The 16,927-nt window shown below is 48.2% G+C and overlaps 1 protein-coding gene across 1 annotated transcript in view; it reads left to right on the top strand.

Moving 5' to 3' along the window:
- LOC119977132 (FRAS1-related extracellular matrix protein 2-like) overlaps positions 1 to 16,927 on the top strand; it is a 276,399-nt gene that overhangs the window by 99,500 nt on the left and 159,972 nt on the right. Inside the window, exon 3 of the mRNA XM_038817762.1 lies at positions 9,018 to 9,164. Within this exon, the coding sequence (XP_038673690.1) occupies positions 9,018 to 9,164 (147 nt within the window). The remainder of the gene's footprint in view (positions 1 to 9,017; positions 9,165 to 16,927) is intronic.

Raw genomic sequence — 16,927 nt, 5'->3', positions numbered from 1 at the left:
CCTGTGGAGGCTTGTGTCACTCGAGTCACTTCTTGTTCATGCAAGGACTGCACTGTGGAGTCTCGTGTTGCTTCTATCGTGGAGTCTGTCCACGAGCTCACTGTGGAGGCTTGTGTCACTGGAGTCACTTGTGTGGAGACGTGCACTTGTCTCGCTGTGGAATTTTTCATCGCTTTCTGTGTAGAGACTGGGACCCTTTGTGGTGCGGGGACCACTCTCTGTGTGTAGTCGGGGACCCTTCACAGTGCGTGGACCACTCTCCATGCAGCAGCAGGCTGCTCTCTGTGGGCTTGTACCGCTCTCTGTCTCTTGGTGTCAGGCCGCAGCATAATCCTGCACTCACGAGTCGGGATGTCATATATGCTGGGCTGAAGATCCTCAAATCAGAAGAACGTCTGTCGGATTCTTCACTGTAGAACACAGCTCGATGCGGTTCGGATTTGGTACTGGGATCGCCATCTCCAATGATGAAATCTTCGTCTGAGTCGTAGTCTTCTAGGACCATATCATCACTTTTTGTGTCGGAGCTGGCATTGGGCTCGTGATGTCCAAAGAAGAAATCAAGGTCGGAGTCGTAGTCTTCAAGGACTATCATCTCTTTGGGCGGTGCTAACTGCTTGCTGCCACGTTCTGCGGAGGTTACTTTTAGCTGACAAGCGCTGCAGAACCGACACCACCATCCATTTTGATATCTGTAAGGAATTGGGGAAGGAGAGAGACTGAGAATCAGTTAGGGCTTCCACGCCGGGACCCACAAATCCCACAAGACCCCCACCCTTACCATGACTGCCCGGCCTTCTCTTAGAGTGCCATCCAGCGAACAGATGTGCTGGCAAACCTTGTTCTGCACACTCACCCCTGACCATATCAGGAGCTCCTCCTGGCCCCAGGACTCTACCAGGAACATTAGGGAGACTGTGCTCAGGTGCCCTTCCCTGGTCCTCACACTTATCCTTTGGTCACGAGAGGATCCCCACTGCTGAAGCCCAGGTCTTGAATGTTTAGTAGTTGGCACGTGCCTCTATGGTGCTGAGTTCAGACTTCAGGTTTCATAGTTTCATTGAAATGCTATGCACTAATCATCCTCTGAGACATGGCACGTGCACCCTGGAGTAGACAATCGCGAGTTGAGGAGTGTGAACTGCTCTCACAACTAACAAGGCAAATTCATAATTTGCAGTAGCCTTCATCCGTTAAGTTGGAGGCTTGTCACAGTAAAAGGGAGTGAAATTTCCTCTTTTATTGGTTTCCACAATATTTAAAGGTAGGTTGAAGGCCTCACAGATGTAACCCCCCCCACCCCCTGACATGGAATGCTTCAACCCACGACCAAGTCCAACCCCCCACTGAGGGGTCGTGAATGGCTATGAATTAACCAGCCCGCTGAGGGATCACCGCCCCCTCAGCGGGGGTGTTCGTATTCCATGAAACTCACGGGGAGATTAATCGGGTCGTCCCCGTGGGTCTAGTGGGGTTGTAACAAAACCTCCCCCCTGAAGTCCATAGGTGCAGGAGTACGTCTGCTCCTCTTTGCCAGTGACTGCACCTCCAATCACAGCGGAACTGGCTTGGGGCCGTGTAGCACATCAGGGAATGATGTTTCCGTGGCCACCGTCTGGGGTATACCGCTGGTCACTGATACTTGGCAGAGTCACATCATTGGGGGAGCTCATACTCCACGAGGCTTACGGGAAGATTAATCGGGTTGTCCAGGTAGGTTTCATGGGGATTATAACACCGCCAGTTACCCGGCACGCCCCAAACCGTGCTGGTTGCAACACAGTGGTTGAATCGCGCCCATGATCTTTTTTATCTACACTATCGATGGATATTATCTGCTGACTGATCCATTGCCTCCCCAATATGTCCTGTCTAATTCGTGCTGAAACACCTTTTACTTTAATGTCAAAAGACAGCTACAAATTTATTTGAATCGAAGGGTGTGTTGAAAGTTGTTAACAACAAATATTCCTCGTCAAGCTCCACATTCCAGTAGTCAATTTTGGCATCAAGCTTGCTGAAAACCTTTGCTCCTGACAGTGCTGATGTGATCTCTTTCAGTGTTGGAACAGAGAAATTATAATTTTTTTATTGCCTGAGGTGTGGCACAGTGATTAGCACCGCTGTCTCACAGCGCCAGGGTCTTGGGTTCAATTCAGGCCTCGGAAGACTGTGTGAAGTTTGCACGTTTTTTCTGTGTCTGCGTGGGTTTCCTCCGGGGTGCTCCGGTTTCCTCCCACAGTCCAAAGATGTGCAGGTTAGGTGGATTGGCCTTGCTAAATATTCTCTTTGTGTGCAGGTTAGGTGGGAGAGTCAGCCCGGGTAGGATGCTCTTTCAAAGGGTCGGTGCAGACTTGATGGGCTGGTTGGCCTCCTTCTGCACTGTAGAAATTTTATTCTATTCATTCTATGATTAAAGTCCTTGGAATTTACAAACATTTGTGGCCGTCCATTTGTCTTCTCTCTCACCATGATGAAATTTACCCAATCTGTAGGCTCTATGATTCTGGAAATCACTTTCTTTTCTCCCATCCCTTGGAACTCTCTTTCAAGCTTTCCCTTTTGGTTCTTTTGGTACTTTACATGGAGAATAAATCACTGCTTTCTTCGTTGGATCAATGGTGATATGATACTCAAAATCTTCAAAGCATCCATTTGTCTCATCAAAATACTCTGAATTTATTTGCACCAGATCTTTCTTGCTTTTGATCACAGGGTACTTTTCAATGAGTCTACAACATTCAACCTTCAGTGCTGACTCCTTCACCTCATGGTTTACTGAAATCACCTGCAGCTCTTTGCAACTGCTCAACTCCAGGTAGCAGGACCATCTGTTTCAGTGACATAGAACATGCAGCTAATGGCTTCAGGTCTTTTCCTTTGTGTGTCCCTTTGTGTGAACATTTTTAGGGCAAACTTTGGACTTGATTTTACCACAGGCTTCAGGACACCCAATTTTGGGACCAGATGATAGACCTGAGCTCACACTTGATGACATGCGAGACTGGCTCAGCCATTTCCGCTTCCTAATTGCCTGCCTCTGCACCCGCCAATTGGGATGGGAACAATGTCCTCACTGGAAGAGGTGAGCATTACTGAGGGAGGTTGGAAGCTTAGGCATCTTAAATGACCACGTGCCAGTGTAGAATGAATCCTACCCCCAGCCTGATCCTGTGAAAGTTTCCTAGGCAGCAATGAGCCAGCGAGCCTTCCCGATATGGCTCGAATGCTATTTTCTCATCCCCTCTGTGAAGCCTGCCTATAAAGTTATGGGTAAATTCAATCCGCAGTGAGTCAGAAGAAGACATTTTAACATTCTTTATAACAGCTGCATAGAGAAAGAATGTTAGTCATTTTAACCCAAGGCTCTTTGTTTTAACTTGTATGCACCTCTTCATATATGATGGGCCTTAAGCATGCGCGCTGAATACCAAATGAAACCATTTGAACATTAGTTGCAACTCCAGCACTATAACGCCATTTCATTATTCAATATTTTGTTTTGAAACATTCAAATGGAATGTTTATTAAGACTTCTATTAAGTAACTTTAAAAATGGAATGTGCTGCCCAATTGTACACCCTCACATTAATTTCAGTGGAGTTGAAAACCATATGAAAATCAAGGGGCGACCGTGTTAGCGTGGGTTTCACTCCCCCCCCCCCCCCCCCCCCCCCCCCGAAAACACAAAGATGTGCAAGATAGGTGGATTGGCCACACTAAAATTGCCCCTTAATTGGAAAAATTGAATTGGGTACTCTAAATTTAAAAGAAAAAATCAAGGGGTGAGATTGCTGCACACCCCCAGCCGATGATAGGATTCTCCATCCTGCCAGCCGGCCAATGGCATTTTCCATTTTGGTAGCCCCACGCCATTGGGAAATCCCCGGCCGTTGGTGTGCTGCCGGTGCAACGGAGAATCCTGACAGTGGAGAATGCAGCCCAGGGTGTTTGATCAGAACATGGTCTGTTCTCAACAGGCGCATTAGGTTAAAATTAGGGCTTTCTACCTTTAACAATATTTTGATTTTAGTATTTTAAAAAATATTTTAGTTACAGTATGGAATTGCTTAAAATTTTGAACAGCATTTTGCCAAATAATGTCTTGCGATCAATTTACTTCAACTTGTTTTTCTTCTATTGTATTATTTTCTGAGTGCAGTGGCAAGCTCCTTGTCTTCAGTACTGACCACAAACAACTGGCCATTACGTTCATTAGATTCTTCAAGGCTGCTGAGTTTAAGTGGCATTGGATGGAATCTCATCTGTTTACCCTGTACTTAGCAGGGCGAGGGTAAAGTTAAGGAGGGAAGAGGATGTAACTACATATATCCAATGGAGGAAAGAAGGGGGGAAAAAAAATTACACAGCAGGCTTCATAAGGGCTGTTGGTTTGTTTGAGAGCTGCTTACTGATGCCTGTAGGCCAATAAATGAGCATTTAGAAGATAGAATAGTAATTACAATGGGTGGTGTACTTGGGCCTGTCTTTATCCATCCAAAAGCTAAGACTAGTAAAGAACATCAAAGAAATACGGGTTAAGTTAACTTGTGAAGCAGTCAACTGAGGCTGGACATCTGTAAACAAATACAGTTACCTGTGTAGCCCTTCCATTAAAAAAAGCTTTCCATCTTTTATTTGTTTTTAAAAGGAGGTGTACTATACAGGGAGCAGAAACCTGAATGTCTTGTTTTTGAGATTGATTGGGATAAACTCTACTCCTCTTTGTTCAAAGTCAAATTGACTGATTTTTGTTGCACCAGATTTCAACTTTGTTGTTTTGTTTGCATTGTTCTCTGCAAATATTGGGTAAATCTTTCAGTCTCCGCATGGTCGTAGACCAGATACACCCCAGAACATGCACTACAAAACCTCTTAGAGGTCCTAATACACTGACTCTGTGGGATTTGCCGCAGAAGTTTGAACATCCGATGGATGATTCCCCTGCTCCCCAGCACCCACTAAAAAGCCTCCAACCCTGAATTTGTGTCGGAGACTTCAGGGAGATCCGATTTACTTACCTGGACAGCTACCCAGGAAATGTTAAACTGAAAAAAAAAAGGTTGAACTCCTGTATAGCTATGCTGTTCAGTCAGATGTGAAGGATTCTCCCTTGGAAAATAGCTCAGAAAAATCAGAGGAAGGTAACTGTTTCTTTGTCTGATCAGGGTCAGAAATAGTCAGCAGAATTCTCTGTCAGCGGGATCCTCCGGTCCACAGGCAGCGCACCCACGCCCGCAGGTTTCCCGAGGGCATGGGGTGGCCACAATGGGAAACCCCATTGGTTGGCTGCAGGAAGGTAGAATCCTGCTGGCGACGAGGGCGCGCCGCACCTGAAAATGCGGCTGGCGCACCGGAGAATATCTACTGTTTAATTTTATAAAATCAAACCGACTTCCACAGAAATGACAGCCAATGCTCAAATGGGCTTCTTCAAACTGTCAGTCAAACTGTGAACACAGAACCTCCAACTGATTGTAGCTTTTGAAACTCAGCCAAGCATTCATGGTGGTGTAATAATAAAACTTGGGGAAATGTCAACAAAGAACTCTATTGAAACTGCACAACAGTATGGTCATTTATTTTCCAAATCTACACCAGATAGCTTGTCAATCAAGAGAGACCAACAGGACTTTTTAAAGTTTTGCTGACAAATTCAGCCTTTTTTATGGTTACAAATCAGCGGATTAAAAAAAATTCAGGTCATGACTCTTAAACAGACCTCATCCGCTCTTCAAGAGCATCTACTTATTTGTGCCTTCATATGTGGATTCAGGCCCATGGATCAGTAAGACTGGAGTCTATTTGAACTCCGCACAAAGAGTTTGGGTTTACATCGGAAAGGTCTGTTGCTCGTTATGCGTTCCCTTAATTTGCTCTGTGTTAATTACTTTTGCTCAAGAGTCGCCAGGTATCTTCTGATACCACCACAGGGTTCAAAGCCAAGTACTGATCAATGACTCAATACACCAGTTAGTAAGTTTGAAATCAATACACATTTATTTACACACACAGTCAATTATTACTCATGCATTAACTCTACTCGCTAAACTACAACAACTACTAAAAACCTATACTTAGCTTCGAGTGGCCCACCCAGTCAGAGGAACAATGGCCGTTGTCCGGTTCTGATACTGCTGGCTTCGAACTGGTACAGAATAGTAGCTAGGAGCGTCTATCTCGTAGCGTGCATTGACCTTAGACTTACTTGGTTGGTGCAGCTGCTAGGCAGGTCTCTCCTCACTGAGAGCCAAGGCCAAGAGAGCGAACTGAACTTGGGGACTCTGCTTTATACCCCAAGGGGTTTCGTGCCCTTCTGGGCGGTCCCCGGACTTGGTCCCAATTAATTGGACCATGTCCCAAACGTTCGTATTGATTTTCTCCAATACCGGAGTTGTTCCCTGATCGTTGGGCTGCCCTATGTGGTCTGCCTTTGTTTTAGCTCCCACTGGCGCCGGGGAGTCTGACCTCGTCTCAATTGTTTCAATGTTTCCTTTTTGTCTCCGGAGATAGCTCATTAATATGTTAATGGCTATTGGTTTCAGTTCTGTCTGGGTTCTGCAAATCTTAATACACAGAAAACCTTGCACCTGCTTGTTTTCCCTAGTGCTGTCCAATTTTCCCTGCACTCTTTGTGGGCATCCATTTTGGAATCGGGACGTGGCCACCCCAGGTGGCAACAGGTCCCACTCCCTCCATGAACAAAAATGGAATATGGAGGTCAGAAATGGGGGTGGAACTTTTGGATCTGGACCCTGCCAAACATTTTTAAAGGTGCAGAGATTTTCTGATCCCACAGGAATCCGGCTCTCTAACATTATAGGCTTAACTGCCTAACCCACAGATTAGAGACCATTGGATTCATGGACTGACGTCTATGGATCACCCAAGGGCAGGAAACGGGTGGCAGGAAAGGCCTGCGCCCAATGTTCAGCTTGGCAGGTTTGAGCCTGTGGACTGTTGGTCAGTTAAAGGCAAAGTGCGGGACAGTGAGTGCCTCCTCACTACCCCCTCCTCCAGCAGATTTGCCTCTCCACAACAATCTTTTCCCTGTCCTGTCCATCGACCTTGTGGTCCTGCTGCAGTACAAGAATTAGTCACTGATCCTAGTGTGACACAGAGCTGCTGCACTCTGATTGGCTGGCAGCACTGAGAGATGTGGGACGTATCCTAATTAAAGGGTTATTGACCGAAACATTAATGCGGGATGAGTTTCCAAGTGGAGGCTCACCCTCCGAGTATAATCCAGCCCCAGATTTGAGATTTGGAGTGCAATTTACTGGTCACGTCCCACCGGAATCTGGGTGGGTTGCAGCCATAGATCCCGGTAGCCAGTCTCGCAGAGTTAGAAACCCACTTTCTAACTCTGCTGACTCCTGATCAAATGGCCACCCAGCATCTATCAGTCTCACCGAGGAGACCCCAGTTGTCTAGCACTAGTTTCCACAAATGGGGACCAGGTGGTCTGCATTTGGGGGGTGGTCTCCCAGACGATTGGAGGCCCCCGGGTGATTGGCCTCTGGGCAGTATGACACACTGGTACTGCTTGTGCCACCTGGGCACCTTTGCACTGTTATCCTGGTCCCTGACTGTACCACCCTAGAAATGCCACCCAGGTGCCAGCCTGGCACTACCCAGATGGTGCTGATGGGCACTGCCAGGGTGCCAGTCTGGAATTTTGCCGGGGATCGGGCCCAGGGGTACCCTGTCTGTGTGAGCAGGGTTACGGGCAGCCGAGGATTCCCTTATATGTGAGTTGGGAGGGTGGTCCGGGGTCATGTCGGAGGTCGAGAGATTGAGACGCCATTCAAAAATTTTGAAATGGAACCCCAATCTCTTCCTACACGGATGAGAGGGGGGGTCACATTCCCTGCCGGGGCTGGAAACAGCAACAGAGTGCCGTTAGGTGGTGGGTTGTTCCCACCCGGCTAATCCCACCAAAACGGGCTCTAATTTCTTTTGGTTAGATTGCACTCCCCGTTTCATGTGACAAGCACTTGAAAGTATGGGCCCCTACCTAGGCCCCCAACCCCATAACCCAATAACCCCACCTAATTATTTGGACACTAAGGGGAAATTTAATATGGCCAATCCATCTAACCTACACATCTTTGGACTGTTGGAAGAAACCGGAACGCCCAGAGGAAATCCATGAAGACACGGGGAAAAAGTGCAAACCCGAGGCTGGAATTGAACCCAGGTCCCGAGAGCTGTGATGCAGCAGTGCTAACCACTGAGCCACCATGCCGCCCATATTATTAAGTTTGAACTCCAATCTTCTCCCAAATGACATACAAGCTATATTGAACCTGTGGGGTGAAACTGGTCAATGTCAGAAGTGCGATAGCGAAAGTGAATCAGCAGCTGGTTTTATTTTACACTGAGGCTGATCTACTTTCCACTGAAGTTCACATAACAATAGTTCAAAATCTTTTTGAAAACCCACTTCTTATTCTCGCCATTGCATGGTTTGAAATCAAAATTAAAAATCTTGGTGATATTTTCCATGTAAATAAAAAGTGAGCCGGTGGAAAACGAGCTCTCGATTTGCTTACAGGCTGTTTTACGTGGCTGATACAGGCCAGTTTCAAACCGTGTGAATTTCCTTAGCCATTTCCCAGATGTGGTCTGAACCAAAGCAAAAGGCCAGGGCTTGGATATGCCAGATTCTAATTCAACTTGGACAACCTGCTCAGCCTTACAAAATTAAGCATAGCAGATAGCCCAGAGACATCTTATCCAGAGAGTGGGGCGGGGGTTTCTCAGATGGTGCCAGAATTTCTAGCACAGTGGAACAGATGGGATACATCTGTATTGCCTTGGGCGTTTACCAGCGCCACATAAAAGAGATGCCCTTCCACTGACCTGGCAAATCTGGAATCAGTGCTGGGATTGTCACCTTTAAATTTTTGGCCCGATAGTAAATGTTATCCTCGTCTTCATAATATACTGCAATGACATATCTACTAGTCACGTGCTTCTTGAATAAATTTGTGCTCTCGTCAATTATTCTGTAGGTGGTAATAAGTTGAAGAATCAGCTTTTCCGTTTGAATTGGGCTTGGATCTCGCTGGAAAAGGAGTACTACCTAATAGATGAGAATTCTAAATTCCTGGAGGTTTCACTGAAGCGCAGAGGATATCTGGGAGAAACCTCATTTGTTGGTAAGTACTATTCCACAACTAGAAATTGTTACAAAAGAGTGTGTGGTTATATTATTTGTTTTATCATTTCCCATCTAAAAGGCACTGACTAATGGAATCAACAAGCACTACACTATATATTGTATCTATCTGTCTATTTCTTCATGAGCTATCCATAGATGGGTATCTCCAAAGCACTGGCTTCAGCACTGTCAATGTTATTTATGAACCTATAAATTCTGACAGGCTGTACATTTTATTGTGCTTTCTGTAATAACTGTCTTTGTAGTGTTTTAAAGCATGTTAGAAGTTCTGAGATATTGTCCTAAATCCCAACACTATGGGTATGACATTTTCATTAGTAGGATACAGCTTTTCACTACTAATTGAAGCTATGTGGATGTTAAGAATAATGTAAAATAACACAAACGCTTTGTGACGAGCAATGATCTGTGGATAATATTATTTAGGAAATTACTGGAACAATGCCAAAACATCACTTTCAATGAGGCTGCCTTGTGATTGGCAGAAAAGTAATTACTGCTGTAATTTCCTGATCTTCACTCCTCCGTAATGTGGCCGAAATCATGGTAACTTTCAACAGTATCTTTCAAAAGGGGTATAAACTTCAAAAATTGCATGGCTATAGAGAAAGAGCAGAGGAGTGAGACTGAGGGCAAGATTCTCCGGCCTTGTTGTGCTCTCACTTGAGCGAAACTAGGCCAGTGAATAGCCGGAGAGGCCGAAAACGAGAACTGCGGCAGGCGTCAAACAGTTTGCGATGCAACCGGCCCACTCCCGAAGGCAAAATCTAGATCTCACCGTAGTGTGGTGAGAAACCAATTATCATCACTTTCGCCCATTTTCCAAACAATTAAGGGGAGCCACCCCATATCCAACGGCCTCCCGTCATTAAGCGGCCTCCCCAGCAAGTGCTCACCCTGGCATTGATTAGTACTTCTTTTGAAAAACAGGAACCTGTCGGAAGGGCTTCTGTGGATAGCCGAGGAGTTGAGCATCTTGCCGTCCCAGTGCTCGGCTGGGGTTGGGGGACCCTCGGATGGGGGGGGTGGGGGGGTTATTGGCCGAAATGGGAGGGTGCGAGGGGAGGCATGGGGGAAACTGCACGTGACACCACCATGCCAACCCTGGATCATGTATATCCATTCTGAGGCAACCATTGTCCCTGCCAGTCTGCCCCACCGACCACCCGTAACCCCTCATCAACTGCCGAGGCTTTTGGCCATGCGGCTGAATGCTATTGCGAATAGGGAATTGGCTATTGTGGTTAAGTGAGCACTTCACACAACCCAAGTGGATTTCCGTGGGTGGGCGGGCCATGTAACATTTGGGAGTCATTGTCTAGCATCCCGATCACACCTTGATGCATGGACACTGTGCCTAAACACTGCAGGAGGCAACAGCACACAAGCAGCAGCCAACATCCGAACACCCAGGGGATGGATACAGCTCTGGACATATCCACAGCCGGAAGGTGGGTGAGTGCCATGGGAAGAGGGAGATGCCTGGACGGAGTTCAGCCCACATGGCAGAACAAAGTGACAGAGGCATCATTCTGGTTTTGCACAAGGGTGTTTATTGTGTGTAACAATTCCCCACTCTCCCGATGGCTCACTTGTCGATGGCACATGTACAACTGTGCCGCCCTGTCCCATGTGCTGACTGTGAGACACAGCCTCATCAGAGGGGTTGAACTCAGGGGAGCTGGTGGCCACTGTCACCAGTCCAATGGACGGGTCCGGGTAACATTCCAGCACCCCTCCTCCCGCTCGGTGCCCATAGGCTTCTGGGGTTCACCTTGGGACGGAGGGGCAGCTGGTTCGAGCTCTGGCTGCCCCTGCATCATCTGGCTCATTAAAGCCATGGCAGTTCCCCATGGTCCACACCACCATGTCGACCCCCACGGTGATGCTACTCAGTGATTGGGGCAACCTCTGCAGGGCCTCGGAAATGCCTGCCTGCGACTGGGACATGCTCCGCAGTGCCTCAGCCATTCCCATCTGAGAGCGGGACATGTCCCGCAGAATCTCATCAATGTCAGCGTGGTACTGGGTGACATCCCCCAGTGAGTCGGACATTGTGCTGGGACCCTCAGCCATGGTCGTTGCCAACTGCGCAATGCCTTGGATGCCTTCATGACTGGTGCCAGCGTCGTGCACCAGTGGCTTACCTCTTGGTTCGTCAGTTGGTTCCTCACCTCTTCAGCTTCTGCCAGCCTCCACGTTGGTGATCGCTCTGTCCTCGGCCACACCAGTCTCCTCCAGTGCATGTTCCTCGAAGATGGTGAGGAATCTTATGTCTGGCACACCACCGCAATCTGGGCCCATTCCCGGCAATTGTGGGAGAGCTTTTCCTGAGAAGACAAGCGAGGGCATCATTAGCCACACACGTGGTTCACAGTGGGGGGGTTTCCTGAAAGGGGCCGTTGAGGGAGGGTTCGGGGTCGCATGGAGATTTTGGGGAGTAGATGCCTGCGTGGGGCAGAAAGGTCTCGGTTTTGGTGGGGGGGGGCTGCTGGGATTGATGTCTACTCACTCGTGCTGCCCGGTGTAGGTTGCTGTTCTTTTTCCGGCGCTGGAGGTCAGTCCTTCCCGTCACACTCCCAGCACTGACCCCATATCAGGCAGCTAACCCTCCAGGACCCTTAGGGCATCAGGATATCTCTCCTGACCTCCACTGCATCTGTGAGCCTTCCCAGATCTGCATCTCCTAATCTTGGGGCCGGTCTCCTGGGTGCCATTGTTGTCAGCTGGTTGTGGTTGGCTGAGCGGGTGCTGCTCGACCTTGTTAGTGGGGGGCTGACGAGCAGGTGCTAGCGAATCAGCAGGCGAGCCTTCATTTGCAGCGAGAAGCCGTAGGGTCTCGTTAAGTGGACCAATTTTTTAAAAAATGTTTTTATTAGGGCATTTATACACATACATCAAACACAACCAAAACCAAAAAAAAGAACAAACAGGTAATCACCTAACAAATAAATAACTAACACCCCACTGCCCCACCCGCCTTGCCATTCCCCTCCACCCACCCTGCCTCCATTTTTTTTAAACTTCAATTTCCCACTTAACATCACGAACCGCTGGCTCTTATAACGTCTTGTAAAAGTCCTCGAAAACCTTATTCACCCCCACCCGGCCTAAGACCACTCTTCCCCTCCCATCCTTCACCTTTCCGATCTGCCTCTCCACCTCCTGCTTCCTCAGTTGATGAGCCAGCAACCTAGTCGCCTTCTCTCCATTCTCATAGACTGCCCACCTGGCCTTCCGCAACTGCCCCAGTGCCTTACCCATAGACACCAGCCTGAACTCCATCTGGAGTTTCTGCCGCTCTTTCAACAACCCAGCCTCCGGGGTCTCCTTATACTTCCTATCCACCCGCATTCACCATTCACCAACCTAGCCATCTCTACCTTCTCCGTCTTACTCCTATGTGCACATGAGAGAAGTACGGAAATTCCTTCTCTCTCGGCGAATCTTCTCCCTCCCCGATCTTCAAATGCGTTTCCTGTAAAAATGCCACATCTGCCTTTAAGCTCCTCAAGTGCGTGAACACGCTCAACCCTTTGATGAACCATTTCAACCCTTTCACATTCCATATGAGCAGCCTGTGCTTCCCCCCCCCCCCCCCCCCCCATCAGCTATAGACCCTCCTGGGTCAGCCTCCGGCCTGCATCACATAACCCCCCAGGCCCGCCCTCTGATGCCCACTGTCATCATTCCCCTCCTTATCGCACTTCAACAGTCTCGCCCCTGTCAGCAGCACACCCCCCCCCCCAAGCAAAACAACAATCCAACCCCCTCTAATGCTCTAATCACCTGCTCACCCCCCCCCCCCCCCCCACTGCGCACCCGTGAGCTAGCTCGCCCAGTTAGCTTGGCTGCCCCCGCCCATGGCGCCAGCCATCCTAACCCCCTACTCATTCCCCTCCCCGCTGCTGACACATTTGCATGGTGCAAACAACAATAACAGTAAGAAAACAAAAGGTGCACTCACGCAGCACAATTATCCAGCCTCCCCGCAAAGAACCTCACAAGAAAGAAAAACAATCCTTGAGTGAAACGAGGGTCTCCCTTGACCGTCGCCCCAAACAAAACAATATAACAAAAAAAAACAAGCAGCCAAAATGGCACACAAAGAACCAGCATCCCCTCACACCTCCTCCAAAGATCAATGTCCTCCTTCTCCTGCCAGTCCATTGTCTTTCACAAACTCCATCGCCTCCTCTGGTGCTCCAAATTAATACTCATGACCATTGTGGGTTACCCAGAGGTGGGCCGGGTACAACATCCCGAACTTCACTTCCTTCTTATAGAGGGCAGCCTTGACTCGATTGGATCTCCCTCCTGTTGGCAAGTTCCGCACCCAGGTCCTGGTATCCATGGAGTCCATTACCCTCCCAGATACATCTCCTCGTCTGCCTGGCCTACCTCAAGATCTTCTCCTTATCCATTACCCTCGGCGACTCATTCGCCAGCGGCTTCCTCATTAGCGCCCTGTGCGCCCAATCAAGCTCCAGGGGCCAGTCAAAGGCCCCCTCCCCCATCAGCTTCTCCAGCATTTTGGTTACATAGGAGCCTGCGTCCTCTCCCTCAATGCCCTCTGGCATCTCCACAATTCTTAAATTTTGCTTTCGGGAGCAGTTCTCTAAATCCTCCACCTTCTCCTTAAGCCGCTTCTGAGTCTCTCTCATCATCCCGATCTCAGTCACCAATGAGGTAAGCTGCTCCTCGTGCTCTCCCACTGCCTCCTCCACCTTCTGGATCACCTGGATCTCGATCTCCAGCCTCAGCTCCACACGGTTGATCCCCGCGCTCAGCGGGTCTACCACCTTCGCTAGGTTCTTATAACCTCCTGAGCCTCCCACTGGTGACTGCACTTTTCATCCAGCTGCTACGTCAACCATTGGACTGGTATGGCCGACCCATTGCTCTTTGCCATATTTCCCTGTATCGCACACAGAGTTTCTTGCTCTTGCAACTTCTTTCCTCTAAACCCACTTCTGGTCCATGAATCCATTCACCGGTGGAGTAAAGTCTTCCTCTGCCACCCCTGCACCCCTTTTCCTTCAAAACATCCCCCCGGGAAATAGGACCGAAAAGTCCGCCTCGAGTGGGAGCTGCCAAATGTGCAACCACTCACTCCATGACCGCCACCGGGAGTCATTAAGTGGACCAATTAATGTTGAATAGTGTTGATGGCCTCGCTGGGCCGAGCGCTGGGAAGCTCACGGGAGTTCCCGCTTACTAGAACACTTCGAAATCTTTCCAGAAAATCACGCCCTTATTGTACAGCACTTCCAAAGAGCCAGAAAAGGTCTGATAAGCAAAATGGCCATTGTCTGCTGCAGACTTACAGGATTCTATCATTTTGTGACTTTCGCGTGTTAAGCAAATTAATAATCATGACAATGTAGAAATGGATAAATTTGGGACTAAATGTCCTTAGAAATTCTAGTTACCTCCCATGGTACTCTCATAAGGGCAGAGGAACTCGAGATCCGCAGCAAAAACTCTTTGCATGTCTGAGGAGTCATAGAATTATAGAATTTCATAGAATTTGTTTTACAGTGCAGAAGGAGGCCATTCGGCCCATCGAGTCTGCACCGGCTCTTGGAAAGAGCACCCTACCCAAGGTCAACACCTCCACCCTATCCCCATAACCCAGTAACCCCACCCAACACTAAGGGCAATTTTGGACACTAAGGACAATTTATCATGGCCAATCCACCTAACCTGCACATCTTTGGACTGTGGGAGGAAACCGGAGCACCCGGAGGAAACCCACGCACACATGGGGAGGATGTGCAGACTCCGCACAGACAGTGACCCAAGCCGTAATTGAATCTGGGACCCTGGAGCTGTGAAGCAATTGTGCTATCCACAATGCTACCGTGCTGCCCAAGTCAAAATATTTTCAGTGCAAGTAAGTTCATCGATCAAAATTAAACCATATCTGCACAATTTTTTATTTTTTTTAAATTTAGAGTACCCAATTATTTTTTCCAATTAAGGGGCAATTTAGAGTGGCCAATCTACCTATCCTGCACATCTTTGGTTCGTGGGGGTGAAACCCACGCAGACACAGGGAGAATGTGCAAACTCCACACGGACAGTGACCCAGGGCCGGGATTCGAACCCGGGTCCTCAGCGCCGTAGGCAGCAATGCTAACCACTGTGCCACCGTGCTGCCCCTATATCTGCACAATTGAGCTTCAAATCTGAAGCAATAATCCAAAATATCAGTCTCATCAATTTATTGTTTTCTTGCTCTACTGTGTAACACGTAGTACAGAGCTCTGATGGATAGATACAAATTGAGCAGACTGGACACCAGCTGTCAAAACAAGTTAATATTAAAATTTTTGGAAGCTCGGATGCTGTGGTTTCTTTTCTGTGTCAAATGGAGTAAAGGCATGAAAGTGCAGAGCAAGTGATTTGATTTCTAATCAGTTTTGGCAGAGGTTGTAGAAGGTTTCCAAGCTGCCTGCATATGCAGGACACTGAGAATCTGCTATCATATTCCACGGCTTGGCACAGATCGAAGCTTCTGCATTCCTAACCTTTGCCTTTGTTTTCTGTTGGCCTTGTTAGCTACAGAAAAATCTGCTTCTTTCCTGCCAAGGCTCACATTCAAAGTGTACTGTATGTGTGGATGAGCCAGCTGGCTTGAGTGTTGTACCCATTTATTAAATGCATTGTGCAGGATTTACCATCGGCCGATGCCAGAATCGGGAAATGCGATTGGGCGGAGAAATGGTTCCGACCCCTCAATCAGGGCGGGCTCCGGTTTCACGCCAAATTGCAATTCTATGTCCCTTGACAGTAGTGTCAATGGGTTGCAGAACGCACGTACAGTAAACACCCTTGGCATTTCATTAGCGGGACCATCCCGGTATTCTCTGCCTCCACTGGGGCGAATTCCCAACCTCGAGGTTCAGTTGCGCTGTTAAAAATCATGAAACAGGCACCATGGCTGCCCCCCCCCCGCCCCCTCCCCCCATCAGTGGGATGGGCGTGCTCCAGCGCAACCAGTGCCATCTGTTGGCTGGGATGGTGAAAAAATGAAATGAAATGAAAATCGCTTATTGTCACGAGTAGGCTTCAATTAAGTTACTATGTAAAGCCCCTAGTCGCCACATTCCGGCGCCTGTCCGGGGAGGCTGGTACGGGAATCGAACCGTGCTGTTGGCCTGCTTGGTCTGCTTTAAAAGCCAGCGATTTAGCCTGTTGAGCGTGAAATGTGTGTATATATGGCTGCAACTTGTGAGCCTCCTGAGTGTCAATCCCACACCGTTTCTCGTTGGAATTGATTGTGTTCCACGTGGTGCCGGTACCAACCCCTCCATAGTCATTGAATCGGTCCAGCTGCAGCGCCAGTTTTGCTGTCATGGAAGTCCACAAATCCTGCCCCAGCATCAACAGTCTCAGGAACGGAGAATCCAGACGATTATCTTTTAAAATTACATTAAATGTATTACAGAAATGTATTTAAATATATTCTTTTGTTGGAATGATGTAACACAAAGCACCATTTTTAAAGTTTACTTTCTATTTGAATCGTATTTTTATCCACTCCTGAGCCCTTGGCTCCCTCCAACCAGTCCAGAAGGAGGATATGAGTAAAGGTTCATCTTGTGTGCTCTGATGTGAAAGAACTGACTAAAATCTAACTAGTCACCTCACGCCTGTGATAGACCAGTTGGTGGGTGTCTTGCTTTTGCATTCAAACCTGGAGCTAAAGTTCTGATTTGGCACTATGTGAGCAAC

Source organism: Scyliorhinus canicula, chromosome 14 (assembly GCF_902713615.1).
Source record: "Scyliorhinus canicula chromosome 14, sScyCan1.1, whole genome shotgun sequence".
Taxonomy (NCBI): Eukaryota; Metazoa; Chordata; class Chondrichthyes; order Carcharhiniformes; family Scyliorhinidae; genus Scyliorhinus; species Scyliorhinus canicula.
Note: the sequence above shows the minus strand (reverse complement) of the source record. Positions and strands in the feature narration are given on the sequence as shown.